At 44.0% G+C, this 20,428-nt stretch overlaps 1 protein-coding gene across 1 annotated transcript in view; it reads right to left on the bottom strand.

Moving 5' to 3' along the window:
* LOC108575896 (band 3 anion exchange protein) overlaps positions 1 to 19,199 on the bottom strand; it is a 23,690-nt gene extending 4,491 nt beyond the window's left edge. The window contains exons 1-7 of the mRNA XM_017938828.1: positions 19,127 to 19,199; positions 16,454 to 16,647; positions 4,330 to 4,504; positions 3,803 to 3,884; positions 3,303 to 3,668; positions 574 to 1,261; positions 120 to 182 (exon numbers count right to left, since the gene is read on the bottom strand). Of these exons, the coding sequence (XP_017794317.1) occupies positions 120 to 182; positions 574 to 1,261; positions 3,303 to 3,668; positions 3,803 to 3,884; positions 4,330 to 4,504; positions 16,454 to 16,507 (1,428 nt within the window). The 5' untranslated portion in view covers positions 16,508 to 16,647; positions 19,127 to 19,199. The remainder of the gene's footprint in view (positions 1 to 119; positions 183 to 573; positions 1,262 to 3,302; positions 3,669 to 3,802; positions 3,885 to 4,329; positions 4,505 to 16,453; positions 16,648 to 19,126) is intronic.
* Between the last annotated feature and the right edge of the window lie 1,229 nt (positions 19,200 to 20,428).

Raw genomic sequence — 20,428 nt, 5'->3', positions numbered from 1 at the left:
AAAATGTTAATGCGGTATATTCGATATACGATGGTGGGCAAGCCGTAAAAAACTAGCGGTAAAGGTTGAAAAGAATTCTGCGTATATTTTTGTTTTAGATCGGGAAACGAGAGATTTACATGTTGGGTTACATGGTTCTCAGAGGCTTCCCGCGCAGCGTCTTCTTCCTCCATACAGACGGACTGTGGAAACAACATTAGGACACACCGTCAGTCAGGCCTCCCGTCTCTACGGATTTCTATTGATTATTTCTCACGAATAAATTTGTTCTACCAAATATTTGTCATACATATATCGTCGTCGTTGGTTATTCTAATGAACGTTGAAAAGTGGAGAAAAGCTCAAAGTGTTTTCTCTTTGTATTAAAAATGTCAGTGCGGTTAAGAGTGTGCGGAATTAATCTCGGGGAACTCGGTGCTTAGAGAGCCTAAACGCGTTATTCGATTAACCGAGAATGAGATATAGCACATTCATATCACGTATCTGTTATAACAGCGACTGTGCTCGAGCAGCTCACACAAGTATGACGTTAAAAAACGAAGCGGCGTTATCTCTGAAACGTGAGACAATTACCTGTAAACTAGTATAGCTAGAGTAGTTCCTCTTCCCTCCGAATCTGAATCCACGATCGTGATCGTGCACATGTCTGTGCCTTAGTAACAAAGCTCTCATCACTACCGGTCTGTCGTCAGGTAGAATCAACTCTTCGATCACCATTTGTTCAACCACCCTGTACGCCAATCCAGGCAGATCCCTTTCCTCGAGATCGAGGAGAACGACACCTGTCTCTAGGCATCTACGAAGATTCAACAGAGAGTGGAAACTTAAAGAGGCTACATGAGGCCTGCCCCATCTATCCGCGCCTTCTTCCACGTCCTCTTCGTATTTGATCCATCGAGCAGTCTCTTTCCATTCACGTTCCTCCCCGATCCCGTACAATTCGTCCAATTGCACGAACACCTCGTGAGGTGAATGATCGTACATCTTTTTGAAGGTGTCGTGAGGTATTCCACCCTCTTTCTTCCGACCGATTTGCACCGTAGAATGAGCTGCTTTGTGACGTCTCATTCCTCGCGGATCGTCGCTTCTGTGCGACTCCAGATCGTCGATGTCCAGCTCCTGCAACGTGCTTGCCTCTTCCGGTTGCACGCTTACCCTTCTCGTTAACACACCTGTTCCATCCGGGAGACCAGCTCCCGATCGTTTTCGCCATTGTGGATCTTCCTGGAGCGAGTACTTGCGCGACTTGTGATGATGTCTTCTGTAAAGGACAGTTGATCGTTTTGTTAGTTTCTATCGTTAGTTATCGTGTATATATGTATATGTAGTTAGACAAGAGGTAAAACGTTAGAATTGTTTTAGTAAGTTTGGACACTGATGATTTACGACTTGACGTGGGGATCAGCGAAGTGGCACGAATTATAGCGACATTGTTGACACGAAGTATGCGTACAAGTGCCAGAACTGTTTTGGTGCCTAGCGCTGGCAGTCAGTTTAGCTTGTCATCGATGAAAATCAGATGGGTGGTTGGGTTGCGTGAGATTTTCGTTTAAGACCAGACGAATGACAGAAAATCAGCTGATCTTCGCATGAGAAGCACGTGAATGTTTTTCTAGTGTAAAGTGTTCGTTTTTCGTTTTCTGTCTTTCTCTGCAAAGTGCAAGAATAAAAGAACGTTGACAAAGAATGTTCTCATGTGAATCTCTGTTCGTTCGTAAAACGGAATTCGTGAGAAATGGAAAAAGGTCTATATACTTTCTGGCGTTGATACGAGCGATGTCGATGGCGTAGCGGTCTTCACGGTAGTCGTAACGCTCTGACATGTTCGTGAGAAGAAAGGTGGAAGAGGTTTGTCACATCTGTGGCACAACGATCACCGAGGAAGAGAGGACGCGTGCGGCGAGGCAAACTAATTAGAAGAACAGTGGCGAAGACAGTGGCCTCGAGCAACAGACTGTTTGGTGCGCTCGCAAACGTAGCGTAAATCTCTGGCCGAAGGCCATGACATTAGACAGTAATTGCAAACTGGTTCGCAATCCCTTCCGCTAAACATCCTACAATTATCTAACACACACTGCTCTTTCGGGGGAGAGCGCTGCTGCTTCGTCCAAATCTACACGTTCCGCGTAAATAGTAAATTACAAAACATTTCTACTTCACACTTCTCCACGATTAACCGTAGAAGAATGAAAAAAAAAAAAAAGTTCTTCGAGAGGATAAGGATCGAAGCCAAACGAATCGAAGATTTCGTTTTTTCTCGCGGAAAAGGCTAAAAGAGTTACGTAGCAGAGAGAGACTGTAGAAAATAAATTCTCGCAATATTTAGACACGAGCACAGCTGCGTATGAGCTCCTCGAGAACACGGAAATAGGATGCCAATGAAACATTTATTCGGCCCGCGCGGTGTCATCCACAGGGTAGTAGAAATACGTAACTCTTCGCGTTAACCAGCCTCGTCACCCGGATATTAAAATCGTCGCTTATGTCTGTTCGCGACGCGATACAGGTCTTCGTGTTCTCGATCGATGCCTTCGTGTAGGTAATTGCTGGAATACGAATGGATAAACCGGGCGAAGGAGAGGAATTTTCGTGTCGTACGAAAATTAGCCGAAGAACGTTTTAACCTGTCGTTAGTGTGGCAAGGTCGACGTTATTAGCATGAATTCTTTTCAATAACGTTAATTGACCACTTTTGTCGATTCTTCTCGGATCTTCTTTCTGCGAAATGAATTCCTGCTACTTTACCTTTAATTGTGCTGCTCATTATCGAAGCGACTGTTCTTCGAGTCGTACATGTTTTAATTCGAATTATGTCATCGTAACTCTTTTAGGAAACACTTGCTAAAATGCTGAGAGGAGTTTTGCAACGAAAACTGAAATCTTTGAAATTTTATAGGAAATTTGTCGAATTAAACACTCGAGGAACTGGTGTACTGATAATTTAGTGAAATAACTAAAAATGTGAAAAATTAAAAGCTGCAAGGATTACGTTCAATCCTCAGGTAGCACAATGAGTGCGTTCAATGCGAGAACAAAGAAATAAAGTGATTTTTAAAGAATTAAAATTGATAAAGAAAGAATTTTCATTTGCAAAGAATCGAGATTGATAAGGAAAGAGTTTTAATTTGCAAAGAATTGAAATTGATAGAGAGAGAGAGAGAGACTTTTCATTTGCAAAGAATCGAAATTGATAAAAAAATAATTTCGATTAGCAAAACAATTACTATTTGGCAAATAAAAGGCGATAATGATAAATCGTTTCGGTGTATTTTCGAGACGACAAAAAAAAGCGGGGGACTTACTTGTGCTCGTGTTTCTGATGCCTTCGACACTTTCTATCTTCGTCGTGGAGAGGTGACACACCGACACTGGGTATTACCTCATCCTTGAAGGAAGGCACATCTTCCTCTTTGATCATCTCGAATTGGACTCGCGGGCTGCCGACAGTAGGGCTGTCGCTGGAACCGGAAGCAGCCCTTTCTGAGATCGGCGCCTCGTTCTCGCTGCTGACCACCATCTCCGCCTCCTCCGCGTTCTCATCGTCGGCGTGTTGCATCGTGGTCGAGGACAATCCGTTGTCCATTGCGTCCGCTTCCAATCCACCGCCATTTCCGGTCTGAACCTGCCCATTCTCCTCTTCTTGGCCTACTTCCGTTGTGGATCCTTCGCTGTAAGCACACCCACTCTTTTTCTCTTCTTCCCTTTTCCGCGGTATCTCCGTCCAAGTATCAATTTAATCGCTTGATTACTTTTATCTTATTTTCGTCGAGAGGTTTTGTTTGGAAAAAAAAAAGAAACTCACGGTGAGAAATGTCGTCGCATAGATCTGGAATGTAGGCTTTTCAGGGGCATATGCGGATGAGGATAACTTCTTTTTCGGTGCTCTGCAAAACGAGAATTGGGAGAACCAAGTTTTATCTCAACGTCGTCGCGAACAGAGAGAATTACGATTAAACGGGCCGCGTAATTCTGACAACGTCAAGTTGTTCTTTTTCGCAAGGTAAAAAAAAAAAACACAGTTGAATTCTACTCTGTATCGCAATATTATGTAAAGAAATGAAGTAATGTGTCGCGGCGGCATGTCAGAAAGAGGAATTGTTTCAACCTTGATTCGTATGAAAAAATTCATTTACGTAATCATTTTTTCTGTTCTCAGGACCGGTTGAAGGTGGGAAGAGGGGTCTCGGCGAGACGATGAATTATCGTCCTTTTGAATTACGTGCAACAGCTTTTCATTGCTCGTAAAATGTCCGCGCGAACGAGGATAGAAGAGATGATGATAAAAAAAAAAGAGAAAAGGAGAGAGGGAAGAGGGACATTTCGACGTACGATTGAAGTCGCGATCTCCATATCGCGGTGGTGGTCCTCGATCTCGATCTGATCCAGACGATTCGCAAGGTGAACCTAGCCGGGCTACGTCGAACTTCTCCCCGGTGTCCATCGCGAAAACCTTCTCCATCTCCTCGTCGAGTTCCGGTCCCGTTTCCGCGCCATGACCGTCGACCTAATGCACAAACAAATGTACGTTTAAAAAAGAAATCATCACGAGAAATATATCCATTCCACTTTCTTTCTTTTTGTTCGTATTTTTTAACAACGCTTTAGCAGTTCTTTTCGAACGAGGCAATTTTCAATTTTGTCATTTTCCAAGGTGAGATTCGTCGATGAAAGAGAAATTTCGATAAATAAAAAAGTTTCAACTTTGCAATTTTAATTTGGATCGTAAGAAGGTGACGCTTGGGATTATCTAATCGATCGTACGAGACGCTTGTTAATTTTCATCAAATTTCAATTAACTTCCTGTCGACATATTTTTTCTTTTTTCTTTCTTAACGAGTCTATTACATCGCACGTGCGGCTATCCCAACGTTAGCATTATTATAGGCAGTTGCATAATATCGATCTATTCCGAAGGTGAGACCCTCCGACACCTTCGAGCAACGAACGTTTACTCTCTCGACGGACTTAATACCATAAGCGCGCTACACTTTTCACCGCTAAACTACATTAGAACGAGCGTTATAGACGGAGGAGTAAAGTGACCACCAATTTTATCGTGCTAATCGTCTCGAGTAGTCGGCCAATTTCACAATCATCCAATTTACATATCGCGAGGCCTGGAAAAAAGGAAAAAGAGAAAATTGTTTCGTTCGGTCAAGCTTACAAACGAACAGGAACCATGAGCTAAATAAGAAAAAAAGAAGAACATTCTATTTACGATGGCATGCACAGCAAACGCACGTATCGTAAAACGATATTATTCTCGATAAAAGCGGGATATCAGGAAAAAGAAATCTTTTTTTCTACCAATTTACGCAAATAACGGGCTGGCCAAGTTCGAAATCCGGTTTAGGCGAAACCGTGAAAAGCCTTAGATTCAAGTTTTTTCAAGCGAATGCCCCAATAAACGATGCACTCGAGTTCATCCCTCGTCCACGAGGGTTACGAAACTGTTTCGTGTCAAAGACCCTCCTTCTACTGGAGACAAATTCTTTTTTCCCCCCCTTAAAGCCAAGCAAAGAAACCCGTTCACGATCGATTAATGTCGTCGAGCTGAAATTTCTAAAAAAAGAAAAAAGAAAACAAGAGACGAAAGAAAGAGAACTGCCCCTCTATTCATTTCCAACGTCTTCTACGTTCTACTTCTAAAAAGATCAAGCAAGTAGACAACTTACGCGAAAAACGAACAGATCATCGAGAAATTACGTTGTTCTCTGTCATGAGTCGTTAATAAACAACACTTCCACTTACTTATTCGTTCGAAATTCTAAACGCAATGAGAAGAATCATTTCTTGGTCACACGAACAGATACGAACTGGTTGTTGACTATAATAGATCGAAGTCTATTACTTTCAGGACCGGAACTGCGATAGTAATCGAATTGCAGAACTAAATCCCCTTTCACTGGAACGTTTCATTTGCAGCATCTGGTCCCACTCCCTCTATCTCTCTCTCTCTCTCTCTATCTCGGTCGTCTTCCTTTCGTTCGCTTTACACTCGAACCCTTTTAAGATAATGCAAGTTTAAAGTGCACGCTGGAACGAGCATGAACGCTAGGCGAAACGTGAAATGAGTTCCGCCAGCGAAGAAACAGCCTGGTCATTAACGACCGCTAACGTCAAAGTCAATGGTCGGTTGTCGAGTCAGCGGATGATAAGGTGCCGCACAACACCGTTCAGTCCGATACATACATTTCGCGCATTGCGTAAATCGCGAAAGTGAAACGCGTCCCTCAGCGTCGGAGATGCGAGTTGCGCCTGAAATTACGTCACGCGGGCACAATCGCAGCTAAACGCGGTCGTCTCGAGCCGAGGAGTGCAACAATTATCGACTGTCCTTGGAACACTGAGAATATCTGATCAGGCGAGAGGGGAACGTGTTACGATGGGAGAAGAGGAGGGTAGAAACACATCACAGATGAGTTGGATCGTAAGATGGAACGATCCTTTCAAGCAAAGAAGAAACGTCGCGACGATATGTCGAGATTCACTGGTTCAGAGAATTCCACATCCCGAGAAAGTCCCAAGCCTTGAGACAACATCCTTCGGGATCGAAGCGTTGTCACGCTGCGGACCGTCGTAGTTAACGTGTTAAAAATTCACGAAGGAAAATTCGAAAGATGGGCAAATGACTCGAAGCATCGAAAAAGGGGGAAGAGTCACGAGGAGAAACGTTGGTGTCACACAGTGTAACAAAATCCACTAAATTCGGAGAATTTCACACATCCCGGAAAGCCGAGGACCTTCGGAAATAGGTGACGACAGTAGTTCCATTGTGAAGGATCAGCTGGTTAATCGCGCGAGATGTGCAAGAGACACTGGTTTGTAGCCGTGTGAGAGATCACCTGGTGGCTCGTCCGCAGGGAGCGGCGAAACCAGCGTAAAAGCTTGCTCGACGCCCGTTGGAAGAACGACTTCGCGGAGGAATTACCGGTGGCCTCGGACATGACATCCCGGGCCGAAGTGACATCCGCACACGCTCCGTTCGTGCTTACAGCCCGAAAACCCAAACTGACGGAGAGGGTAGGCGGCTGCCACCAGCCGGTAGACAAAGAGAGAGAGCCGCAGAACCCGGTGAGTGGAGGGGATGTGGCCGCATCGTAGGGGTGGCCCGCGGGGAACACCGAGACCGGTCGATATCAACCCCATACGTCGCGGCCAGATGGATCCTTCCTTCGATAGCTTACCCTTTCTCTCTCTCTCCACGATCTCTCCTCCCGAGACCCGGCAGCAGCAGCCTCCTGTGCGATTTCCCTTCCCCTTTCTGATCGCCGAACTTGCTGCTGCCTTCTCAAACGCGTGATTTAAAGGATAGGGTTGGGGTAGGTCACGGAGAGGGTAGTTCTCCTCGGGGGATTTTTTTGGGAATGGCGCAGTTTTCACGCTTTACTTCGGAGCAACGGTTTTCACCTACTATAGCGGTATTAAGAATGAATTTCCTTTTTTGTTATAATTACGGTTAATTTAAAGTCTCACGCCTTCTTTGGCTTTCTTTTCCAGTGAGTATGAAGGTTAGAGTTTTGTCACATCTCGTCTGTAACGTGCACCGTAGGTGTAACTCGATACTGCAAACCAAAGGATTAATGGATAGCACTGCACATAAATATTAGTACAGCCATTATCTTCCCACCGAAAGTGTTCCCGTTTAAACTTAATATCATACATAAAAGAAAAACTATATCAGACTGAATAATTTTTGGAGAATTTCAATAATTTTGCAATGTTAAGTTCGCGTCTTATCAGTTTCGCCTAACAAAACACACGTCTGCACCTGTACACGCGTGACTCGTACCAAACAACGCTGTGCATTTCCAGCGACGCATATATAGGTCACAGCGATCTATCGCTGGAATCGACTCGAGCGCGTTAACTAAAAGAAATCCGATAGTTAGAGCCAGGTTTGCCGAGTTCACGCTCGCCTCTCCCGGGGATCCCCTTAATTGCTCATCGAAAATAGCTGATCGCGCTGAAAAAGAACGTAGCATCCCCTCGGATGGTTCCAGAAACGGGTGTATCGAAGAGTAGCTGGCCATTGGTCGATGCTGCGGATGCAACAAGTGTCAGTCGGCCGTGAAATCTACCCCCTGTAGGGGCTCCTCCGCGGACCGGATAGAACGAAAGAGGGAGAAAGAAGGAGGGAAGGGATGACACGAGGGGAGGCGAGCGTCGCGCGTTGCGCGTCGCGACGCTCGCCAGGGAGAGAGAGAAAGCTCTGACAACAGCTGGCTGAAACGCGAACCGGACCAGCGCAACTTGGAGCTCGTGACGCTTTTATCGACCATCCACGCTCGATACACACGTTCGATCCTCCTCCCATCGCGGATTTTCTCGCCGATTTACCTTTCCGTTTCGATCTACTTTGCCTTGCGACGACAGTTGAATTTGTAACGAGGGAAGAGACGAGTCTAGGAGTGTCTGTATGAAAAAAAAAAAAAAAGAGTCGATGCATCGCTATCGAGGATCGGGGAGAAATTCTCGGTCTAATGAAAATCGTCGGATGCATTATTAATCGATCGCATCGGGCACACAGCTGCGGGGTAATGAATTATAATGTCGGCAGACATCACGACATGATTTATGACCGATCAAACTACTTATTCCGATGTTCCAAAAGGTTACCTCTATTTCCGGAACAATTCGACGTTACGTTTTTGGTGAATCGCCTATCGAATGACAATAATCGTGACTGACACAAGAATTATTCAATAGTAAATCGGGCTGTAATTTCATCGAAGGAATTTATATTTAAATTGCACGACGTTTCTCTAACCTTCCCAGACTTTCGTTCCATCAAAAATTCATGAAACTTTACTCGGTTCCTCTGCTACAACAACTTGACCTCTATTATCATACTAAACGGTGTCACTGCATAGCAATTCTGTTCAGATAGATACATGTAGTATTTCTGAAAGGAACCATCGATATTACACATCTAGAGAATGAAATGACAATACACGTTGTTATCCGTTTATAAAGATGAATCTAACGACGACAGGAAGCCATAGGATGGTCGAAAGTACCCCGTCAAATGTCTACAAGGGATTACAATGGTTCGAATCTGAGCGGAGAAATGAAGAGAGAAAGAGATCGATCCACTACTGTGGTTCATCGAGAAGAAAGTAGCAGGCGAGGACGCGAGGCGCCGCGAAAGGGGTGGCTGGCAGGCAGTCGAGGTGGCGCTGCACCATCGTCGTACCGGGAAACGGAAGAGGAGGATCGAGTCGAATGCTGCGAGAGGAAGGAGAAAGAGAGATTTTCCACCATCGACCCGGCCATCCTCCTCGTCCACCTCTCACACCACAGCCTGTACACGTTCGCACGCACACGTATCTCGCTTCCTGCTGCTGCTGCTGCTGCTGCTGCCTTCCAGCGACCTTGAACCTGAACCACAGACTCTCCTCTCCCTCTTCTCTCTCTCCGCTCCGCACCGAAAACCTCCGTGAAAATCGATGCACCGTTTGTTATTTGCAGCTCTTCAGGGAGGTCTGCTTTCTCCCCTCTCGAAAACAGACAATTCCCCCGCCTGTTTGACATTTCTGAAAGGAGTTAAAGGGGATTGAATGATCCCAGAAGAGAAATATCTACCGACACACGCACAGTGTATCGAACAAACTTTTTCTCTTCTATGAATACGAGAGGCTTTGGAAATTTTCGCAGGAAGAGCTTAAGGTTATGTGTCGTGTCTCGGAGATTATCAGAGGGAAGTTTAATTTACTTTGACAATCGCGTAGGCCCCCGACCGATGCGAGAATTCTATTTCTCGTTCGACGTCGATTTCGAATCGATACGATGCCATTATCGTGTTCCAATAGGTCAGCTCTGGCTAGATGATGTCCTCGACGTTATAGTCGATAGGCGTTGACATTAATGGAACGTTCCAACTTACCGACTATCTACCAATTAAAAGAATATATATGCACAGAGGAGAAAAATAGAGAATTTTGATCGTTCCTCGTCGAAAGTGTCCCCTTTAAAGGTTCAAGTGAACGTCGAAAGGTCGCGCGAGCCAGGTAAAAATATCGTCGATCTTCCTTGATATTCACAAAGAAGCAGCATCTCATTTCGAGAGCTCGTTGACCTGCTACAAGCACCTAGCGAATAAATATTTCCTCCTGCCTTATTTAGCGAAGAAGCGCTGCTGCTTTCTGGTAACTAGACGAAAGCTCACCAAAGTCGTTGATCGAAGTTGATCGAATATATTTATTCGTTCGATTCCCTGGCGTACATCGCTTTAATAATCCTCAGAGCTCAGGCTAATCCCGCCGGTATAGACCAGTTTTATTTCCTCTGCGGCGCCTCTCGACTCTTCTCCTCGTTATTTCACTTCCTATTTCTTATCAGCCACGAAGAATACGAGAGACCTTGCACCGAACAGCTGTTAAAAATAACATCTTTCCAATGATCCGGCCTCTTCCTATCGACCTGACCTTCTTCACAATCTTCTTTCCACTTTCGCGTAGTAAAACTTCTCCATGATTCAAGCTTTCTTCTTCGTCATCTTTTCTTCTCTTTTGTCAGAAATTTTGCAAGTTCAAGTTTCGTTCGGAATGTTCATCCGTGAACCGTTAGAGAGGTAAGATTAAGGAAAGTGTAAATTGGAGGGCGTGTACGAGAACGTTAAAGCGGAGGTTTTAGGCTTGGAGGGAAAGATATCGAGCTAACACTTTAAGCCTTCGCGAATGGTTCGCTGGAGGCAACGACGCCCGTTACATCAGACACGCTTTTACAAACGGAATTCGGCTTGTGCACAGGCTAAGCCTGTGGCCACTCGACCCTGAACTTCGTCAAGGCCCGTGACGATAATAGAAGACCTGCGATGACACCGGTGAAACCACTCGAAATTCACGAAAAAGTTATTACAAATTAAAGAACGTCGAATAGAACCGTTTCGAAAAGACGGAAGAAACTGAGGAGGAGGAAGTAGAAGCTACGTGAAAAGCTCGATGGTAGATCGTTTAGCTGTATTCGTACAAAGAGAGAAAGAATAATCACCTGGACAGTTGTAGGAGTCGTTATCATGGAATGGATCTTCCTTCGACAGAGCGATACGCAGCAGCATACTCCCATAAAAGCTGGCCACCTTTTCGAGGAACGTTGCCGCGTAATCAACCTTTATGATACTGCGGCCACGATTGACACCGGTCTTGTAATCGAATTTACGGCTTCCGGCCTTGCGTAAGTGCTCCCCGGCACCGATCCATCGCACGAGCGATGCGTTAGCCGTGCCTCGACAGGGGACAGGGACACCTAACCCTCGTTTTATCCTTCCACATCGCCCCACTACTACTCCATTGTTTACGTTAGAACAATTACGATAGAAACTTTTTCTTTTTTTTTTCGCCGCCAGTCGTTACGAATGTCGCTAAAAGTATATAAGTAAGTAGTTGAGTAATACCGGTGCATAACTTACCGGAATTGAATAATCGATCTGTTTAACGACCTTAACCCTTTCGATGCCTCACCTTTATTTTCTATTTTATTCGACTTCGTATTACTTTACCTTTTTATTTGATAAATAGGTAGCAATGTGAAATTCGTATCGTATAAAAATTGGCACGAAAGATAGGCGAGACAGGATCCATTTATACTTAATTGTCGGCACAACTGGCAGCGTCAGTTATGGAAGAACTTGTGGAATTTAATCCGTTTCTCGGTTGATTATTCCAAGATTACGGATGAAGAAAAACTGGATCGTGGGAACTGGAATTTGTCCAGCACGATTCGTCGATACAGTTCTTCAAACGACGACGACGGCGGCGATAGAGATTGGACGAAATCGGAAAGCGAATCTCTCAAGCTCGTAGCGCCAGGTCAGATTCGGCTAATGAAAGCTCTCGATCGTTCCAGGCAAAGCCAGGCTCCGATCCAATTTGGATTTTCATCGGAACTCACTTCGAAGGTTATTACGGCGATTCATCGGGAAAAAAGAAACGATAGTTTCTATATATAGGGAATAAACATTCCCTTCCATCGATAATCCTCCTCTCGACGTTCTCTTCAAATCGAACCTCTAGGGAAGAAACTCTTGCTAGTTTGCTGCTGAGAAATCCTGTTAAATGACCAACTGGCTGGATGCAGTTCGGATCGTAATCGAGGTTGGAAAATTTGGTCGTTAAAATTTTGCTGGTTGGTAATTGGCGTGAAACTGGGAAACGAGTACTCGCTTTCAGTCGAGAGTTAACGCGACTCGACACGAGCGAACCCCGCTTATGAATATCGATTCCCGTTCGTGGAATTCTGCCAGAAATTCCAAAGTCAACGTGTCGCGTGTCTACACGTAAACAGACGCGACAGTGATTTTTCACGGTGTAGAAAGTTGAAAGTGCAAGACAAAATTGAATACCACTTGGAACGATCGACGAAGAATATTTTTCGAAGACTCCGAGTAACATTTTGATTATTCATAGGATAGGAATTTGAACGTTGAAACGATTAAGTTGTGATCAGAATCGACGGTGAATAGAATCAACGTACGCATCTGGATTCAATCCCGCCAACTTATGCAACGTGCGGAGGAAACGTCGCTGCCTTTTGTCATCTTGAACGCATCAGGATGGAATGGCAGTTCTCTACGTTCTTCGTAACAGAAATATATACCTATACGTTGTGAAAATTCCAACGATAATCTTGGGATAGTCAATAGGATTTGCGCATATTTCAGCGATGAATTCAAAAATTCAGGCTATAACTCAGAGGAAGAAAGTTTAAAGAGACGATACGCGAATAATCCTCCATAATTTCTCGCGCTGATCGACATATGCAAAGCTCTGAAACTACGAAACGAAGTAGAGGGAAGAAAGGCACGCGAAGGTAGATAAGAGATAATCATTTTGCCGCGCTTTTACGCTAAACTCGAGCATGGATTGGAAAAGCGGGACAGGCTCGTGCGCGCTGATTGGCCTGATTGCTGACGGTCGTAGGTCAATAAACCATTTAACATGAGAGACGCAGACCAGTCCGTTGGATCGCACGACACCTAAGAGGCCTGGCTGCCTCGTGATATATCGATTGAAAAACGAAAGTTTCACGGAACAACGCGCTGGGAAATTCCTCGTGTACCTTAAACACTCCTTCGTTCGCGTCTCTTTTTCCAACTCCATTCATACTCCCTTTTTTTCCATCGATTACTTCCCGGTTTATTCAGAAGCGGAGTAGTAGCCTCGTTCACCTCTTCTGGGAGTATGTACCGTGTGTGACACTGTGTGGCTCCTCTTCAAAGAGTCACGCGACGTTTCAAGGATTCACGGCTATTCCTATCCGTGAAAGGGGCGACGGTGGAGATATTTTGCTCCGTTCCGTTTCATTCGCTCATTCACGATCTGTTTTTCACCGCGCGATTCGTGGAAACGCGTAAAACCGAGAAAAAATAAGCTAGCGGTTGCATTAGAGAGAGAGATAAGCTTATGAGAACGCGTTAGGACTACTGTTTCATTCGTCGATGCAAATATGTCGATAAATAAGTAATTGGCTATGGAGACAAATTCGAAAAATTCACATTTTAAAAAAGTTTCTCAGAGGGATTGGACAAATCCGTTGTTCTTTCGCGAGAATTAGCTCGAAGGATCAATCTCGATTCTCCGTGGACCAGCAGTGGCCATAAAAAGGAGCTTACGCTGTAAGGAGTTCTTTTACAGCCTCTATAATTTCGAAACTCAATCCGATCAGAGTCTGGTATCGTGAAATGCCAAGCTTCCGAGCTTTGTTTTCCCAGCTACTTTTCCTTAAGAATTCCCCGCTTCCGTAGCATAGTCTCTTCGATCCCAAAATACCTGTTCAGGGCTACACTTGACGAATGAAGTCGCTGTATTGTTCTGTCACGTGAAACTTAGAACGTCGAGTCTGATCCAAAGATAACTAGATGGTAATTCTGTCTAAATTTTCATTTCCTCCATGTATCTAACAGATTCCAAGAGGAAGTCTAATAATAAGAGAAACGAAGAAGAAATTCTGAAGCAGTTGGTTCGGTTATCGAAGAATTAACTGTTACAGAGTCACGAGGTTCTACTTGAGACATTGTTGCGTGACTGTTCGTCGACGAGTGACATTAACACACGTGACATTCAGAGTAAAACACGAGTATTTCGTGATTTTAGGGAACACTTCGTGGGAGACATGGGTGCCACTTCGTTTTATAACTCGTGGTGTGGTATGAGTGCCGTGCAAGGAGCAATTTCGGCGGGCAGAAATATGAAATCCGAAACATCTGGCGATGTCAGAGACGATTAAACCGCGCGCGGTTTGCCGCGGGATTTTTGTAGACCGATAAAGGTCCGTTTAACGACGCGCGCAACCGCAGGCTATGACGCGTTTCTGTCGCGAGTAATCACGCAGAACGTGATAATTAATTCCTCAAGCACACGGGGCTCGGCGGAACCGCGAGAAGCTGTCATTGGTAAGGTGAAAGCACTGTGCGATTGCACCCGTTATTGATCGCGTTTATTCCTTGATGAATTGTGCATTGATTCGCGGCTCGTGTTATCAATTGAAAAGAATTCTGCTGGCTGTCTATTGTGGTTCGCAAAAGTTTTATCGTTTCGATTCAGATTCGAAGTTTCAAATGAAAAAATTCAAATTCACAAATTTAGAATTTCTTAAATTTGAAATTGAATTCGAAATCTATCTCCTCTCCTTCCCCGTGACTTAATTCAATCCTCGAAACTGGACCAAAGCAATTTCTTCTCGTCGGCGTATCTTGCCATACTTCCAAAAGCACGACACGTGTCAAACTTTTTAATCCGTCGTCGAGAGCAACGCGGGGGGCCTCTTCGTACAGAATGAAGCGAAGCTCAACTTTGCAATTACCCCGGGTTGGAAATAGGCAGAATGGAAAAAGTCGCGTGCAACAATTTTAAGTCGTTTCAACATCGAAGCTACCGAGCAACATTCAAGTCCTTAAAAGTAATCTCGTACGCCACGTGCACAAGCCAACTTTCCGCGTTTTATCGTCCCGTTTGCCCTCGGCGGCATCAACGTCGTCGTCGTGAAAACGACAGACATATGTACCTACAGCTCTAAGCGTAAATTTCGCTTGTCCGAAGTATTATTTGAACGAATGTAATGTGAGTAGCAACCGATTCGTACTGATTAACACCCTCGAGGAAACGAAATAACTGATTAGAATCACGAGACTCTCAATTTTTCTACGTAATCGGATCACGTTTCGTTCGAATCATCTCAACGCGACCGATCGATTCATTTGTTAACTCCAATACAGGTACACTTGCCTCAACATCTCGCGGACCAACCACGAAAAGGCACACGCTCTAACTTTTCGTAAGGAAAAGCAGAACGTTAAAATGGAAGATGAAAAATGGTAAAAAATACATGTGAAACGATATCGCGTGAGGAAGCGGCACGTCTTTAATCAATAAAGGCTTCTTTGACAGATTAACAAATAACTGGACGCGGTAAATGTGTTTCGTGGAAATTAAAGTACTTATTACATCGTCAAGGGCAAAAAACAAGTAGCGGATGAAGCATCGGCCGATTCCAACAAAAAGTCATCAACATTCCAATAGAAACGCAGAATACGAGATAATCAAGTTGTTTACTTCTTTTTTCTTTTGCAATCGTTTAATAAAATCTATAACACATATCTGATGCATGTTGTATTAAAGAAATATCGTTACTCTTTTTCTTACGGTTGTTCGCTCTTAGAATATCTGGTCGGCGAACCTCGAAATCCTTTCCTCGAACGATGCACAAACAACATTCGGAGAAGAAAGTTAAACGAAGAGCCAGTGTTGTTTTCAGCGGTGTTAAAAATACTACATCGACGAATCACTTAACTGCGACACTTATCTGCTTTCGATGCTCGTTAATTCTTCTCCACGTAATTAGAAAACGCTGAAACGAAGGCTGGCTATTTTTTCCAGTAGTAAAGTCTCCTTAGAACGCAACTATGACAACTGTTTTATCAGTTGCAATTGACCAATTCATTTGTTAACACTAGGTTTACAGATATCGTTTACCCTTCTCTGCTACCACTTACGCTTATCATAAATTTTATATAAATATATCCGACGATTGCAAAAGTTCGTACCCGATTTTCAGAGGTGGCGAGAACCTTATCGACGTCAGCACAGATGTTTCTTTCAGCGTAACGTTACATTCCTATCGAAAGATACGCCGCTTGTGTTTCATTTTCAAATAATTATTCATTTCGTTCCATTTCAGTTTCGAGTGAAATCTACTTTTGCGCACACCGATTGTGTTTTATTTTCTAATCGGGCACCAACTGTCGCAATCACCCAATACAATATCACGTAGTTTCATTTATACGTTGACAGTGTACAATATGTTGTTTTTTAAAGAAAATACGCGGTTTCGTTCAATTTCACGCGTGTCCGTACAGATAGGTATATAAGAAATGTCCGTAAACTTAGTGTTAAAAATGTAAAACGTTACTCGATGGTTGGAAGAGGAAGAATGAAACGGAGAAGAAAGGACTTACCGATACCCTCTTGCCAAAACCAAGGAAGGACAGCTTCCTCTTGGTGTTCTCCATCGTTCACCGGTCGCGGTAGCCGCTGCAGCAGCTATCAGCTTAAGGTGTTGTCTTTTTCCTGGGTGCTCGGCCGATCCTGAGTCGGGACGGCGATGTCCACATGTGGAGGAGTCGCTGAGATGGCAGCTCCGTTCTGCTAGCTACGAAGAAGAAGAAGAAGAAAAGAAAACATGAATTTTTCGGTAATTTTTGGATTTTTCTTCACGGTTAATTGTAACGCTAGAAGAACATCGAAGGTAAAGTTGAAGAAATATCTTGGTCCACGAAACGATAGAAACGTGAAACGATCCACTGGACAGGTTTTCTCTTCTAGGTAGCGATATCAGAGTTCTAAAGACGGCAAAGCAAATTCGAGGAGGCTTCCAGCTGACGTTTACGACCCTTCTCTACCGAGAAAGAAGGTGGAAAAATGAACAGATGCTTATCGAAGTGTCGCAAAAGACGGAAACCCTTGAATTTAGGTTTCAGTTGGTGAAATTAACAGCCACAGATGGAAGTAATGGAAAAAAGTCAAGAATAATATCGATACGATCAAGTAGATGAAAAAGAGAATCGTTTGTTCACTTGACCACAATGGAGACGTCTAATAAGAATGGAGAAGAATGCGGTCAAGTTGACAGCAAGGAGCGAATACAGACCTTTAAGTGAAACAATGCGGTGGTCTAACGTCACGAGGACGACGAGAACCACGATGATCAGAATCGCGCGAGCTAACTCGAGAACACTTGTTCGCGAACTAAGGATCGTGGAGATCTCTCGAACGACTGAGCCACTATCGAGAAGGGGAGGTGACTCGACAGCAGTCACCGACCGACTGACTTCGTTCGAGGCTGCTAGCAACGCAACATCCATCCAGAAGGGAGCAATTCTAATATAATTTGATAAATAAAGTCCAGGATGTGGCGTAGCGTTCGCGACCGTAAACAACGAAATAAACCGATATACGTCTCTTCCCGATCGTTCAGTTCTTCAACGCGACACATCCCTGTCGGTTCTCGTTGAAAAGATGAACGATCGTCGTTGAAATATTGCCTGCAACAGATCTAAGATCATATTTCCTCTTTTAAGTAATACACCATGAATATTTCCTCTTTTTATTGCGAAGGATTTTCCGTTTTATATCGTGTCATTTTTGCGAGAACCTGCGACGAGTTCTCGCATCGATAATTTAAGGATCGCGAGAATTGAAACACGAGGATTAGCTACGCTGCTCTTCTCACTCATCTCTAATTACACGCTTGGCTCCGATAGAACAGTGACGTAACCAAATGCCTGACACTTTTCTGTCGCCTATTCGATTAGCCTATACGATACCTGGCCCACGATATTTAGTCGCGTGCTCCGACAACATTCCCAGCCTCTTCTCTCATCCAGGATTATCTCCGATACGCATCTATTATAGATAACAGAAAGTTGCCGGTGATAATTAACTACGTGTTTTATTCCATTCTTCGTGACATCATTCTCGCTTCTTTTTTTCTCTCTACAGTAATCGCCCGATAAACTGACAATTATAAATACCACCCGCGATACGTCGAAACAGTCCGTAATTGACTGTTTAACTTTCCTTTAAATTATTATCCCGTCGCGTATTCCAGAACATTTCTCGGACGCGCAAGATTGCATCAAATAATGAGATAATTGGCGTTCTTTGGAAAAAAAAATGTAAGAAATTTCTCAGAACGGAGAATCAACTGGAATAAACGAACGCTGGAAATAGAGGACAAATGCTTACGTATAATGTACAAATCACCTCGTGATCGCAGAATTGCCCGAAGACACGAGCGTGACACTTCCAAAATATATATTATCGAGGCAAGGTATGCTAAGTACCACCGCGTGATACGACGTCTCGAGATTCTTCAATTTCTCCTATTGAGTGTCTTACAATGGACAAAAAAATCACTTAGCCGGTAGATGTAGATACTTCATTACACCCGACTTGATTTACGACCTTCTTTAACATGGCGGCACCGTCCGTTCTATTGTTCTTCTTTACGCTATTCTAATCCTCGTCGTCTATTATTCGGAAACAGATAAATCTCGTACGGGCAATAAAGTCCGAGTGACTAAGGAATGGAAAACAGCTTCGCCATTCTTCCGACAGAATGGAGCATTTTTTCTCTTTGCTCGTGCAATTTTTCGTTGCAGCAGCCCCGTCGTGCGAAGAATGTGCCTCGGTACAAAAAGGATTACGAGAGCCGCATACAATTTTCGCTTCTCGCCGACAGTCGGAAGAAAACAGTCGGTGGTGTTTCAGCTAAGCTTGAAAAACGTGTTGCCCGGTTTATCTACCGGAGCCTACCTACACCTAACAACTGTTAACGCGAAAGAATACGAAGAAATAGCGTCTGTATAATTCGACGATTCGAGGAATTTGCAGAGATCGAAAGGGAGTAGGAGAAACAGAGAAGACTTTGCAGAAACGCAGGAGAATCCTAATCAAGAGCGCGTATAAATTTTCAATTACTCCGAGGAACTCGATCTCTCCGGAGGATAGTATACGTAATAAATAGCGACGAGTCGGTGATCTCGAAAGTGCTTAACCATTCCGCACAGTGAACGGAACAACAAATGAATCACCGGTAAGATTAATTTCCACGCGAAACTCTTTAATACCTGTTGTCACCTTCGCGAAGATACTCCGTTTCGATCTCGTAAAACCACCGATAATCGTTCGTTTATTCGATCGTGGATCGCGACTGACTGGATCGACACGCGAATATATAGCGTTTATCGCCGAACTACGGCTCTCGTCGTCAACGTGAGAGAGAGAGAGACAACGAAGACGGTAGGAAGGACATTTCACAATGAGAATTCGTATCTCTCGATTGAACACGTTGGAATTGAAACTCGCGAAACACCGATCGAAGAGCTCTGGTATATTCGGCGAAGGAGAGACTTCTGTTCACGGACGAACGTGCTCCGACAGCCAGACATTTCGAAGGTGTGTTCTCCAGCGATGAAAAGATCTCTCGCGAGAGAGACAACCGGCTCCTCCGTTTGTGTTACCTCCGCGAAAAGACCCATCTCCTTTTGTCGACGCAACATCTGTCAAGGTGTTGCGGCAAATTGCGTTCTTGTTTTTTCTCCTCACGTCCTTCCTACTCCCCTTTTGTCGTTCTCTATCAACACCACGTACGGTTGCCCGCCTCTTGATAACGCGCGAATTTCGCTTATTTCGCGTTACTCCTTATCGCTCTTTAATTCGACACCGGAGAGCCAATGTCTCTATCGCGTTTTTGCTGTTTGAATAATATTACACGGTCTGTACTATATAGAATACCTATTTCGTAATAAATATCCGAAATTGGCACATAGACCTTCCGTTGTTCGTTTACTTCCTATTAGCGACGGCTGAACGAATCATTACCGCGAATCTACTGGCTGTGCAAAGAAATAATTTACTACTTTTTCGTGCACTTGAAAAGATTGTTCAACGCTGGAACGATCCGGCTGGGTGAGAAAACTAGCGACTTCCGAAAAGTGAATTTTTATGTAACTTAATCGATGCAAATGGAAGTAAACGTGCAGAAAATGAAGTTGGAATGTTAGAAACTTATCAGTGTCGAATATTCACTTTTTTGGAAAATTGACAGTGGGTCATTTTTGACCCGGCCGGTCGCTCTAGCGTTAAATTACAGGCTACTTGTTTAAATGGAGCAAGAAATTTGATGAAGAAGAACGGTAGATTACGTATTTAGAGGGATAATAGGAGCACAGAGAATACTAAAACGAAAGTATTTATGTACCTCGTAGCGATCGTGATACGAACAGACTAAAGTCACGTATCAGTCGTGACATAATTTAACCTTGTTTACCTAGCGTGGCTCCTTACGAACCGTCAAAACCTTACTTCGTTAAACCTGTTTCGAAGTTGCTACGCGTGTAGCGTGCCAGACACTAGGCATAAACCATAAC

The sequence above is a fragment of the Habropoda laboriosa genome, unplaced genomic scaffold, assembly GCF_001263275.1.
Source record: "Habropoda laboriosa isolate 0110345459 unplaced genomic scaffold, ASM126327v1 scaffold243, whole genome shotgun sequence".
NCBI lineage: Eukaryota > Metazoa > Arthropoda > Insecta > Hymenoptera > Apidae > Habropoda > Habropoda laboriosa.
Note: the sequence above shows the minus strand (reverse complement) of the source record. Positions and strands in the feature narration are given on the sequence as shown.